General features: G+C 41.3%; 1 protein-coding gene across 8 annotated transcripts in view; it reads left to right on the top strand.

Moving 5' to 3' along the window:
- The window catches only part of ARID1B (AT-rich interaction domain 1B), a 415,788-nt gene that overhangs the window by 163,408 nt on the left and 237,721 nt on the right, over window positions 1-14,659 (top strand). For all 8 annotated transcript variants that reach the window (XM_080666163.1, XM_080666164.1, XM_080666158.1 and 5 more), the window contains one exon: window positions 7,088-7,237. In XM_080666163.1, the coding sequence (XP_080522289.1) occupies window positions 7,088-7,237 (150 nt within the window). The remainder of the gene's footprint in view (window positions 1-7,087; window positions 7,238-14,659) is intronic.

Raw genomic sequence — 14,659 nt, 5'->3', positions numbered from 1 at the left:
TAAGTAGCTCAGATACATTGGTTATTTTTCAGTCTATAAAACAGCAGCAGTGTCTGTGGCCCGGAAGTCATCTGATAGGAACAAGGGTGGGGCCACAAATGAAGTGGCCCCAGAGCAGCTGTGTGGTCCGTCATCAAGTCTGTCCTGGGGCTGAAGACACTGACCCTTGAGTGCTTTGTGACGCTCTCCCTCCCGTTGTCTTTTGGTTGTTGTTATCCAAGGGAAGCTGACTTAATTGGAAGGAATTTGGCTGTAGTGTACAACGCATACAATAAGTGTTCAATATACACTTGTTGATTGTTTCTCATTTTTCAAGCGTGAAGGAGTAATTTCAGGAAATTGTGTACTGTTTTTCTCCCTTAGTCAAGCCTAAGGATAAGATTTTCCTTTTTGAAATAAGAAAATAGGAGGGGGAAAAAGCAACTAAATTGTTTAGAAGTCTCAGTTGGGAGCTTAGCTTGAGGGACTGTAGATTGTGGAGCAGTTGTAGGATCTTGACCTTGTAAACTTTATTTATTACCTTCTAGCACATTATTTTTGACTGGACATGTTGACATAATAAAATTTCCTCATGCAATTGGTTCAGCCACACATTGGCTTAACATCTGAATTCCTGGCTGTGGGGAATTTTCAGTCTGTCTCTTATGCATGAAAAATAGCGTTTGATCTTTCTGTGCAGTTGGAGGCCAGCAGATTTTGCCACAGTAATGACTAAAATGTAGCTGTTGTGATCCTAGGATTTTTCCTGTGCTTTTTTGCCTTTTCATTTTGTAGAATTTACCTGGAGGGGCTCAGATGAAAAACAAAATTAAGGAGGTTTCTGCTGTTAAAGATAAATTGGTATAATAAACTTTTTGATAACTCTTAGAAACACAGCAATAAGTAACCCAAAATAAATTGCATTTTGTTCTAGATTAATGAAAAACACTGAGTTGGTTTAAGAAGTGATAGATATCACAGTGATGTTATTCTTCTTCTAGGCCAGTGGTTCTCAACCTTCCTAATGCCCGACCCTTTAATACAGTTCCTCACGTTGTGGTGACCCACAACCATAAAATTATTTTCGTTGCTATTTCATAACTGTAATTTTGCTACTGTTAATGAATCGTAATGTAAATATCTGTGCTTTCCGATGGTCTTAGGCTCTACAGCAGTGGTCGCGACCCACAGGTGAGAACCGCTAGCAGGGTCGCCTAAGACCATCGGAAAGCACAGATATTTACATTACGATTCATAACAGTAGCAACATTACAGTTATGAAGTAGCAACGAAAATAATTTTATGGTTGGGGGTCACCACAACGTGAGGAACTGTATTAAAGGGTCGTGGCATTAGAAAGGTTGAGAACCACTGTTCTAGGCTATTAATTCTTTACTCACATACCACACATTACACAGACCTTCAGCCAGCGGGCCCATGCTCTGACCACTCAACCAAACCGGCCAGGGCCTTCACTTTTTAAGGATTTCACAGATTCTTTAATGTGCTAATTACTATGTTGTGTTTTATTTTTGTAGCACATGTGTTTCTGAAACGTTTTTGACTCTGGAACTCATTTCTGACTGAAATTGGTTAGCGTTCCTTGTAGGAGCCGTGGAGCAATGCAGCCAGGAATTCAGATGCTAAGCCTGTGGGTGACTGGACCAACAGCACGAGTCCTTCCTGAGGGGTCTGCTGGGCGGCAGGCATTAGGGGGCCAGGTGAAGTCTTTGGCTTGTCCATCCCAGGGAAAGGCCCGGGGCAGCGTAGGCGCAGGGGTGGCAGTTGGGGCTGAGCCCCGGGAGCACAGTGCCCGCCGGGCTGTGTACCTGAGACTGGACCCGGCAGTTCTCTGGAGCCGCCTCCCCCGCCTGTGTGCGCTGAGCTGCCTGCGTCCTGCCTCCTGGCTGGTGACACTGGAACGTGGGATCTGGTGGAGGTGAACTCTTCATTTTAATTATGGAAGTACGGAAACAAATACGGTAGATACTGTGTAGCTACCAAGGTTATAGTTGTTGTTAACACTTTCGTCTATTTGCTTCATCTCTCTTTTTTCAAAGGGAAGAAAATGCAAGGCTGAAGGTCCACCCCATCTTTCCCCACTCCCCTCCCTAGAGAGTGTCACATATTTCCTTTCCAATGCATGCGACTGTGCTTTATTACCTTCCTGAACAACATATACTGCTGTTGCGTGTTAAAAATGTGTACAAATGGTATCACATCGCATTAACCTTCCGTGGCTTTCTTTTCAAGTTCTGCATTATCAGTTTTAGATTTGAGCTGATTCGATATGTGGGCCTTACTACTTTGCTTTTTTAAACACTGTATAGAATCCCATTGTGTGACTCGAGGAAACACTACTTTTCCCTTTACCTACTGCCTTAGAATTGGATTGTGTCCTCTTTCTGGCTCTCAGAAGCAGTGTTACGTCGAGTATCCTTTCTGGGACACTTGAGTGTTCCATCGGCATGTATGTATTTACATGGAAGTTGCTGGGCCATAAGGCAGCGCACCCGTAAACTCAGCGGGGAAACTGCTGTGTAAAACCTTTTAGAAATAAAAAAGGGAAAATAAACCTTGGTCATTTCTTCAATTTTCAAGTATGAGAATGAAGATTTATTACACAGATTCTTTAATGTGCTAATTAATATGTTCAGGGTAAGGTGAAATGAAAAATGGAGCCTGCAATTCTGCACATTTAACATCATACAGAGGCGTGAGAGTTCATACTCAAATCCTTTGTTAACGTAGTTTCCTAAAGTAAGTATTAAAGTAAATGAATCATTTTTTGCTATGCTTTCCCTCTCCAACAATGTTTGAAAGCACTCAGATTTCTTTAAAAATTAGAATCATTTCTTTTTGCTGTGTGTGTTCCACTTTAAGATCCTGCTTATTTAGAAATGAGTGAAATAAATTCTTGTTTTTCTGATTTTTAAATAACAAACAGAAACGCGGTCATCTCATGAGTTTTCTGAAGATTTCCATTTAGTTTAGTGCAGAGCTTTTCTTTTTACTGGAACCATGCTGAGGGTCCAGGCATTTGCAGTAATCGCTTGGAGGGTTAGCGGTTAATGGCCGAGGGCCGGGTGCTGCTTTAGTGTGAAGCTCATTGTTTTTGGCTGTTGGGTGAAGCTGGTTATACATGTATCAAAGACTTGGATGGTACAAGTGGTTTCACTCTTATAATGAGTTTCTTCATCACTTTAACATTTTTATAATAACTTGATTTAGTAACCTTTTGGAAGACATTCATTCATTCATTCAACAAACATTTACTGATGGCAGGCCCTCTTCAAGGAAGCATGCCAGGAGTGTGGGAGCTTATATTCTAGTGATGAGGACCAAGTAAATACATGGATGCAAAAATAAGGCGTTGACTAACTACCTGCTAGTAAGTAAATTCAGTCATCGCCCCCGTGATAAAATAAATCCACAACGGCATGCACATGATGGGGTGGGGCTGTGCTCAGCTAGGCTGGTCCGGGAAGGGGACTGCTGAGCCAGAAAGGCTTTGTACCCTCAGCGCTCAGCACATGGTTCCTGGTCTCCGTCACTTGCACTCAACTGTCTGGTAATCTTGTTTGCCCTGGATATGGTGCTGAGAGCTAAGAGGTAAACAGAAAGACTCTCAGTAGCCAAAATCGACTTCACCAAACAGTAAAAGCCCATGTGCTTTCCTCATGGACTGATCCCGCATAGTTTTTACGATGTAGTGGGTTTCTCCATCCTCAGCAGATTCCATTGGGATCAAGTTCAGGGTCACGAGCAGTGGCTGAGTGCTTTGACGGCCAGTGAGGAGACAGCACAGTGAGACCAGAGTTGTGCTCTGGGGCTGTGCAGACAGCCGGCAGCAGCAGGCTCAGCCTGTCGATTCACGGTTCATAATGATTATTTGGTTGAAGATGTCAGAGACCCATCCAATAGATCTTTGAAAGCCCTGTATCTAAAGTGATTAAAACAGAAATACTGCCCTGGCCAATGTGGCTCAGCTGGTCATCCTGTGCACCGAAAGATCGCCTGTTCGATTCCTGGTCAGGGCATGTGCCCAGGTTGTGGGTTTGATCCCCAGTCTCTCTCTCTCTCTCTCCCCCTCTCCCTCTCCCCTTTTCACTCTCTAAAAATCAATAAAGACATATTTAAAAAAATAAAAACAATATTGATCATTAAAGAATTAGACTTTAGTTCTAGACAACTGAAGTATTATATTTAGAAATTGCTCTTTAAAGGTAAGACTTAGGAAATAATACTTTACAGCTAACACTACAACTTTTAATTTAATAAATAATTGTAGCATCTGTGTAGAATTCCAAGTCGGATTATTATATTGCTGGTTATAATAGCAATATGAATTAATAGAGAAGGCAGCCCCATTTTACAGGTGGATATGTAGGGCAAATATCATTATAATTGACCATATTCCCACACCTGAGGCACAGTAGGACTTGGATTTAGATTTTATATATTTCTAACCCAGAGAGTCTTTAACTGAACTAGAGTTTGTAACAGCTGTGGGCAAACTACGGCCCACGGGCCGGATCCGGCTGTTCTATCCGGTTCTCTTGCTCTCCCCTCCGCTCCTTTACTTTGAATTTATATTAGTTCACACAAACACTCCATCCATGCTTTTGTTCCGGCCCTCAGGTCCAGTTTAAGAACCCATGGTGGCCCTTGAGTCAAAAAGTTTGCCCACCCCTGGTTTGTAATCTCTGTTCTGTTCAGTGGCTCTCACGTGAGGGCAGTGGGCTAGCTGATGGGCATCAGCCCCAGGTCTAGCTGCTAGCCCACTTGCGCTGTGTTACAGGTCACTTCATTCTGGGCTCCCAGTGGGTGAGCGGCCAGTCAGGTTAGTGCCAAATGAATTAGCCCGTGATTCTAGAACAGGGGTGGGCAAACTTTTTGACTCGAGGGCCACAATGGGTTCTTAAACTGGACCGGAGGGCCGGAACAAAAGCATGGATGGAGTGTTTGTGTGAACTAATATAAATTCAAAGTAAAGGAGCGGAGGGGAGAGCAAGAGAACCGGATAAAACAGCCGGATCCGGCCCGCGGGCCGTAGTTTGCCCAAGGCTGATCTAGAAGGAGAGCAACTAGGTTTAATTGGAAATCTCCCAGCAGATGTGCTTGCTGGCTTCCCTCTGAAGCCAGCCTATTCTGCAGATTGTTGGAGTGGCTCCACTGAAGATTTGCTTATACTCTCCCCCACCCTACCTGCCTCCCTTGCACCCCAGTCTGCCCCAAAGCCCTTCAGAGCTGAAGTGGGTGGAGATTCCCTACGTTGTGACTGCTCTGGTGCTAGTAGACTCCTTCCTGTAACATCCTGTTGTTGTTTCGTTTAGGAAATAGAGCCCCCACCCCAAACAGCACTTCCATATTGTGTGTGAGGTTCCTGTAAACCGGAAAGCAACATATTAAAGTGCAATTCAGAGGGGAGTTTGCTGGCTGTGTTGACTGAGCTTTGCAGTCATTTTAACACCGGCAAACGTGTTACCCTAACTGCTTCAAATCAAACTGCAAAGACGCTTGTGTGAAACACAGTATTAGATATCAAATCAGACATATGGGTGTTGAACGCAAGGATATGTGTTGTGGGTAGTATATGGTATTCCAGCATGTGGAGTTGTATTTTATGGAAATTCTTTGGCTTGGCTTATGGCAGGGACATACATTCATTATGAGATATCAAACTGTAAAATAAATAAAAGTAAAGAATTCAACTGTGCTGTTTTATGGTTTTTCAGTACAAACTTGCCTGCTCTACTGACGTGGCTCTGTGTGACGGGGACACTTGTGACCGTGGTGGCCGGATGGTTTGTCATCATTGCTGATAGGTCTTGGAAATACCTTGATTGGTTCAAAAGAAGTGTGAACTTTAACTTTTTACATTTTTTTCTTTTACTTCATTGTACGTGTTATGAATTACAGCGCTAATTGGCCTTAGAGGCAAAGTATTTAATATTTTTCTCGTTTTACCATTGCCTGTTTTCATCATTCAGTAGTCTATAGTGCATTTGTTTCTTAAGTGTGTATCTGGAGCTGATCACTGAATTCTTAGTGTGTAGGCTTCTGGGGCTCACGTTCTTGGAGTTCTCAGATGGACCATATTGTGGGGTTAACAGAGTGACTTCTCCGTTCTCGTCTCCAGTGTACTGCTTTTGGCCATCCTAATATCTTGTTTTTCTTTTCCTGTCCTGCTCTCTTTCCCAGTTAGAAAGTCAGTAGATTTCGCATTAAAAAAAAAAAAAAAGAAAGAAAGAAAGAAAAAAAAATCAACTGTGTACTTATGAGAAAGAAACGACTTTTTTTTATTTTATTAATAGTTTCCAGGACTTTTAGGCTTATGTAAATTAGAGATGGAGAAGACTCATTTAAGGCCATATTTTTGTTTATACCTCTTATTTTGTTCAGTGCAGTACACTGCTTTACATCATTACCTGTTTCATCAACTAGGGAAATACTATCCTTGTATTAGATTGAATACTTCCCTTCAGTAACTCATATTGATGGTTATGTTATTGGACATTCATAATATTAATCTAAAAGGGTTTCATTTGTTGTAAAGCAGTATAGGTTTTTATGTGTGTGTTTTTTAGCAAAATAGTCAATGGAATTGCTAATGTAACTGTACTGTATGTGCTAAAAACGTAATTGGGACGTTTTGGCCTTAGTTGAAAGAAGCGTGCGCCCTATACCTGCACCCAAACCACAAGATTCTGCAAAATGGGAGTTAATGAACTTGCACTGTTGGCGTTCATTTTCTTCGTGTGTGTGCATGAGAATGGATCAACATAATGCTTAGATATTTTTTAATGTCAGTATTAGGAGCCCGCCCTCCCCTCCACACACACACTGCATTTTTATGAAGTTACTAATATTTGCTATCTGATAAAAATATTATTTTTTAAAGCAAAGTCAAATTATCTTTTGCTTTCATTGATAGTATGTGAATAGAAGGCAGGGTGTCAATTTATGTAAGGGAAAGAATATTAAAAATATTGAATTCAATTGCTTAGCAAAGAACCCATTTCATGTTGCTGAATTGAAACCATATTTGATTTCATTGAATTGCACCTTCTCACTTTCTCGCTTCCTTTGCCTGACTCTTTGACAGATGCCGCCTCAGTATGGACAGCAAGGTGTGAGTGGTTACTGCCAGCAGGGCCAGCAGCCATATTACAACCAGCAGCCGCAGCCTCCGCACCTGCCTCCGCAGGCGCAGTACCTGCCGTCCCAGTCCCAGCAGAGGTACCAGCCGCAGCAGGTGAGCTCAGCCAGCCGCCCTTCTCCAGCCTCGCTCTGGCTGCGAGGCCTGGCCCCACTTACCAGATTCCCTTCTTGGTGGGAAAAGGTGGTTTTGAGAAAATGCAAAACTAGAACCTAATCTAAACTGTTTGTTTATGGATGGGTGTTTGAAATGGAAAGGGAGGAAGAATGTTTAATAGCGTCTTACATTACTGGATAGTGACAGCAGAAAATGTCAGACTTTTCATGTTCTTTGTCATTTGTGTTTTGAATCTTTCAAGAAAGTGGTCTGTCACTTTGAGGCTGATGTTGGTACATTCATGGTATTTTTATCGTGAACTTGTTTTGTTTTGTTTTTGTTTTAATGGCAAGCACCACTCTATGGAAACATCGATTACTTTGGCAGTGTTACTCTTCTGTAACCAGCTTATAAACAGACAGCCACTTCAATTACAATATATTACAAAACTAAAGGGACTCATGTACTCTAAGTATATGAAGCAGCTTCTACTTTAAATTAGCCTCATTAAATACTCTTGTAGGTTATGGGCTATACATTTCAGCTTGTATGATTTTAGGGAAATAGTTGATGTGCATTTGGTAAATATATGCGTTTGGTAAAATTGTTCACTTTCATCTTGTTTTAGAGACTGTCATTAGGGACTATTAAAGCATCGTGAGCTAGGGACTCTTACTTTGAATCCAAGTAAAACTTTCGTACACTTCCATCATAAGCATCTTGATGTAACTTTCCATTTTATTTTATTTTTTTCCTCTTTCTCTTTTGTGGGATAGGGCTGGTGAAGAGATGGGAAGACAGTGACATTGACTTTTCAGTTTTTAAAATGCTTTTTACACATCTTGAGATTGGTTGAGGCTAAGCAAAATATATAGATATATGAAGTTTAATTTTAATCAGTTCAGTTGAATTCTTAAACATTATCTTGGGTTCATTGGAGTCTCCCACGTCACTTTTATTTAAGACTTCTGAAAGGAGTTTATGACTTTAAACAAAATACATTAAACATGTTAAATCCTGTCTTTTGCATACATGTTTTCAAAATTTTGTTACCATGTAAAGGGATTTATTGAGGGAGGAATGTACCTTATTTCCAAGTTATTTGTTCTGATCTTCTATTAAACTGGGAAATTAAAAACCTTTCTCATATCTTTTTCAGTAAAAGCATGGTGTCTGGGTTTGTGAGATGTAAAATTACAGGTTTTTCAGGGGTTTTCAGAACTGATTGAACTTCTCTGTAGATGTAGAATGTTGTCATGTCATCAGAATTTAGGAAGGACTCAGTAGAGAGATGACATTACTCATTTTCCTTCAGTGTGCTGAAATGAACCTCTGATTGTAAAACCAATGTGATTAAGGATTCTGAGTGCCTGTCATTTCCTTAAGACCAAGCTCAAAACTTCCTTCCTTTATGAAGCAGCCACTGATGACTTCTGCCACATGGCAATTAGTTATTTAATATCCTTCACATTTAAATATTTAAAGCATACTACAGGTAAAATCTTACTTTAATGAATAGTATTTTAATGGGCTTAGTTTAGGTTTGTTTTATGCTTTGATTGATACATTATCATCGTATAGGAAATACTACATAACCATGACTTTTTAACATAAATATTGTGTTTATTCTGAGAAAAACCACATATTCCTCAGAGTACGTTGGAAATGTTTTATTTTCATGCTCCCTAACTGTTGAGTGTCTAGTATTTTTCCAGTTTCATTACACTCATGACGGGACAAAGCAGTGGAAGGCAGACACGTTTCGGTGGCCGAGCCAGAGGGTCTGGTTGGCAGGGACGGTTTGTGTTTTAGGGAGTTCGATGTTCTTTCTACGTCCAGACTGACTTAGAACGTTTCTCTGGGAAGTGAGGTCTTGTATTTTAGATATAGTTAGCATCTCCGAAAACAGAAGAATTCCCCCAAATATATCTAAAAACAAAAATAGCCAATAAAATATTTTCAAAATCAAGCTGAATTTTAATAAGAATTTGTAATACTGAATTCACATACATTTAAAAACCAAAGTAGTTTAAATATGTTTAATGTAAGAAGCCAGTTTTTCACAACAGACATAATATTCCTTTCTGCAGACTCAGTTTTGTTTCCAAGCAGAGCATACATAGATTTTATATTAGGGAGTCAGTCAGCAAATAATGCTTCATGTGTCTCGTCAATGTGATTGACACAGAAGGTAATTTTAGAGTTCCATTAAGATACCGCACTCATTTTGTGTCTTTAACAATTTTTAATATATAATGTTTTGAATAATCAATACATTCATTTGCTTTAAAAATTAAAAAGTACAAAGAAAGGTCTCCCACCACAGTTCTTCTTGCCTAATTCACCACCACGCCCTCCTTTGCCAGATAACCACTGTATTAGTTTATTGTATTTCTTCCCAGAGTTTCTTTATACAAAGCAGCAAAATACAGTATTTTAATTTTTACACACATGATGGCATACTATAACATACTATTTGTACTCTCTATTTTTTTGTAACTCCATTCCCCATTCACTTAAATATGTTTTCTGTAGATCTCTGCAAAAAAGTACATAAGGTAGTCCTTTATTCTTTTTTATATAGCTTTATTTATGAACCTACCCTAATCTAGTTTACCAGTTCTCTTTTTGTGGGCATTTAGATTATTTTTAGTTATTTGCAACTTAAACAATATTGCCATGATACACTTTGAATATGTGCCATTTCATAAATGTGCAAGCATATCTGCAGGGTAAGTTCCTGGAAGTGACACTACAGTTACAATTTTGGGAAAATATTGCCAGATTGTTCCTCCTAGGGGCTGTACCAGTCTATACTCCCACCATCCATGTGTGAGAGTACTTGTTTCCTGGCACATGTGCCAAAGGCATGGTTTTATGAGGCTTCTGGATTTTTGCCAATCTGATCATGTAGTTTTGATTTGCATTTGTCTTGTGATTGATGGCTGCACATCTTATATATTTAAAAGTAGTTGTGTTTCCTTTTTTTTAAGACTTTAAACTCATTTCTTTTATCTTAAATTTTTCTATTTAGTTGTTGGTCTTTAAAAAAATTGATTTATGAAAACTCATTATATATTAGGGAGACCAGACCTTTGTGATTTGAGTTAGTAACCACTATCCCTCATCTTGTCATTTGTCTTTTGACATATTATGGGATTTTTTTTAGGGTGGTCCTGCAGAGGGGCTTATATGTTTATACTCCAGGATATGTATACACATCCGATGGGTTAGGATAGAGATTTATTATAAGGAATTGTCTCACATAAATATGGAGACTGGCAAGTCCAGACTCTGCTGTGTGGGCCAGCGCTGGAGACCCAAGAGAGCCGCTGTTTCGTGTGGTCCAAAGGCTGATGGCTGGAGACCCAGAGGAGGGCTCACGTGAAGATGAGGTCTGAAGGCAATTGGCTGGTGATGCCCTGTGGCTTCCAGAAGCCGGTGTTTCTGTTCTAGTCACACCTTCAGTTGATTGGATGAGGTACCGCCTCATTATGGAGAGCAATCTATTTATTGAACGTCACTGATTTACATGCTAATTTCATCCAGAAACACTCCAAGTTGACACATAAAATTAACAGAGTTCTCTTTTCCCAATTGATTGGAGATGCCACTTTTCTTAGTTACTGAATCAGGGGTCCTCAAACTTTTTAAACAGGGGGCCAGTTCCCTGTCCCTCAGACCGTTGGAGGGCCTGACTATAGTTTTAAAAAAAAACTATGAACCAATTCCTATGCGCACTGAGGGCCCGGGACGCATCGGCTGCTAAGCAGGACAGGCAGCGGCACCCGGCGGGCCGGATACATGTCCTCGGTGGGCCGCTTGTGGCCCGCGGGCCGTAGTTTGAGGACCCCTGCTTCCTTAGGTACAGTGTGTGGGGTTCTATTCTCGACTTTTATTTGATTGGTCCTTCTATTAATGCCCCAACACTATACAGTTTTTATTATTTTTTTCATTGCTGGTAGGGTTAGTATATCTTCATTAGTTTTCTTTTTCAGAGTTTTCTTGGCTATTTGTGTGTGTTTGTTTTTTCATATAAACTTTTCATTTTCTACCATGCTTTTTCCTGAGAATGTTGTCTTTTTAGTTGTTATTATAATACGGTCTCTTTTTTTTTCATTGTATCTTTTTCTGTGAAACGGATGATCCTAGACCACTGAGTTTGGGGGGTTTTGTCACACTTCGTTATGGCGGACACGGTTGGAGCCCTTCCTAGGTGATGCTGTGAGCGCATTACATCAGGATAAGCGCCGTGTTCCGTTGTCCCACAATAGTGACGTTAAGGTTGGTCATAGATCCGGGTGCTGATGGCCTCTGGGGCCACTTTAAATGGAATTTTCTTCATGAGGTTTTGCAGACCACACCATTAAGTGTTAATTTTGACCAGAAACCCTGGTGATGGTTAGACTGGGGTTGCTCATTCTCAAAGGGGCCATTTTTTAGTTCCTCGTACTTTTGAGTATTAAGTTCAAGTCAGATATTTCTCTCTTCTCATATTTCACTCCCCTTTGGCAAGCCCTATACTACCTCTCCTTTCCCTGTTTCCCGTGTAGTTACCAAATGGAAAGTTAAAATCTGAGCAAAGGTCAGCTTCTATTGCTCTTACCTTCTATGTTCGTGGTTTACTTTCTGTATGTATCTGGTTTGACTCACATTTATGCCAAGTCCCTGATGCATCTGAAAAGGCATTGTATCCATATTTTAGATCTTTCCATGAGTAGACATTTAGAACATGTAATCTGCCATGCTGTTGGAACTGGGACTCTCTTAATATTTTCTAGTTGTTAATTTGACATCCCTTACACAATTTAAAACTATACACATGTAATATAATAGATAATATAGAACGTACAGGCAGTACATTCCCATTATATAATGAAACTTTTCTAATGTCTCCTTTATTCTTTCTAAATAAAATTCACAGGCCTTATGTATACAAAATTCATAGATAGTATAGATTACCTGGACAGAATTTCAAACAAGTCAGAAAAATGCACTAACTATATATGGAAAAGAGAAAGAAAGTAGCAGATGATAAAATATTGAATATTTAATTAGATAAATGCTTAGGCATGACTATATTAAGAGAGTTGTGAAAAAGATGCTTGTGTGTATTTGTGGGGTCACTGTGAACTTGACCGCTATACAGTGTGACCGATCCAGGAGCATTAGCAACTCATGTCATAAGCAGGTTATTAGTGGTGAGCAACTCTTGGTCAAAACAAAGTCTAATCTTCCCTCAATATACGTGGTAATTTTATTCCTGGAAAATTCAATGTGTAGGAAAATTATTTTAAGAGTCCTTTGGAATTGGGTTCTAGGCTCAGACAAGTAATTAACGTTTTGTATTGTTTTGTTTTTAAATCTAAATGAATGTTGGGATTTTGAAGGTAGTGTGGGACACGACTGTCTGTTGGGTCAGAGTCTCATACATTGTAGGACGATCCGTCATCCCCACGCTACACCCACTGAGTCCTTGTGTTTCCTCATCCTTGGGACAACCAACTGCCTCCTTGAAAGCTGCTAATATATATATTATACTAGTGACCCGGTGCACGAAATTCATGCACATTAAAAGGGGATTAATTAGAGGAAATAATTTAATATTGCTATTTGCCCTTTCTCTATAATAGAAGTGTCAGAGATGAAAGAAAATTAATAAAATGTATATGAAAACCTTCCTCCTGTCAGAGTCTGGGGTGCACCACAGGACCCAGAGTCAAGTCCCCGCCCACCCTCATGCACCTCAAAATCGCGTGAGACCCAGACCCAGCCAGCCCCCCCACACTGGGCTAAGTCCAGACCCGGCCAGTCCCACCCTTGTCAAGCCCTGCTGGGCAGGGGCTGTAGCCTCAGGTCCCCTGACCCAGTGCCAGGATGGGGGCGTGGCCTGAGGTCCCCCATCAAGCCCCACCAGGCGGGGGGGTGCAGCCTCAGGTCTCCCGTCAAGCCCCACTGGGCAGGGGCATGGCCTGAGTTCCCCCGATCCAGCACTGGGGGTGCACCTTGAGGTCCCCCGTCAAGCCCCACTGGGTGGGGGGCATGGCCTGAGGTCCCCTGTCAAGCCCAGCCAGGCAGGGGGGCACAGCCTCAGGTCCCCTGGCCCGGTGCTGGGGTGGGGGGCGCGGCCTGAGGTCCCCTGTCAAGCCCCACCTGGTGGGGGGGCGCAGCCTGAGGTCCCCCGGCCTGGCGCTGGGGCAGGGGGAGCAGCCTGAGGTCCCCTAGTCCAGCACCAGGACAGGAAGCGCACCTTGAGGTCCCCTGTCAAGCCCCGCCGGGTGGGGGGGGTGGCCTGAGGTTCCCTGTCAAGCCCCATGGGGGCAGGGAGGGGGTAGCCTCAGGTCCCTGCTGATTGCCTGTTAAGACTCCTTATGAGAACTTGGCCTCAGCAGTGGGTGCAGCCATCTTTGTGACGGAGTGATGGTCAATTAGCATATTCCCTCTTTATTCGATAGGATGCTTCCTAACTTTTTTGAAATAAAATTTATATATGAGTGACCTAGATACAAAGTTTTAAACATCAGTATAATGCCCTAAATGTAATGGGAAGAATAAAAAAGTAGTTTTTCATAAAACGTTGTTTTTCCTAAGTCAGTGCTCAGACATGTCTACACTTGAAGACTTGTGCAACAGTCAGAGGTTTGCCATCTATGGCGTGTGATAACCATGACCTCTCCACTGATACCAACAAGAGTGATACAGATATGGTGTTGCGTGAACAGCTCAAAATTATGAGCAGGATTTGAATCTGCTCATAATTTATTACCACCCAGCAGTAAATATAGAAAATGAAAATACACAACTTTTAAAAGAACGTGTTTACAGAGTTGTTCCAAGAATCAAGTAGCCTGGAGGGAGTTCCCTGGTGTGGGACCCCGACGGATGGTCTGTGCTCATTCCCTTTCCCCTGACTGGTCCTCTGCTGGCCAGCCTTCAGGACTGTGACGCTGACAGCCTTGCAGAGCCCTCGCTCTGTTCTCATAGCTTGAAACTACACTTTTCACAGCCAGAAAAATCTTCTTTTCCTTAGAGAAGATTTGTAGGAGGTAACTTTATTCAAGTGAGTCCCAATTCATTTTAAGAGAAAAGATATGTCAGGATAGATTTTTAAAAACCCTAGTGTAAAGTGGCTGGAGTGTATAAGACTTGGGCTTTTTGGGTATAGTTTTTCTTCCAGCTGATAGAATGATCTCAGATTTTGAGAGAAATATTGGGTATTATGAATGCATATTTCTCAAGATATAACTTTATCTTTTTATTATTCTTTTAACTTTAGGTTTATTGAAAAAATTGCAGAAGATAGGATGAGTAGGAAAAGCAAAATGTAAACCATTTATTGAACTTTTTGTGCTGGGGAATGTCCTATATGCTGGGAACCCAGTGATTAATAAGACACTGTGTCCAACCTGCAGGGGCTCCGGT

This window comes from Plecotus auritus, assembly GCF_963455305.1.
Source record: "Plecotus auritus genome assembly, chromosome: 4".
NCBI lineage: Eukaryota > Metazoa > Chordata > Mammalia > Chiroptera > Vespertilionidae > Plecotus > Plecotus auritus.
The sequence above is the reverse complement of the archived record's forward strand: the minus strand, read 5'-3'. Positions and strand labels throughout refer to the sequence as shown.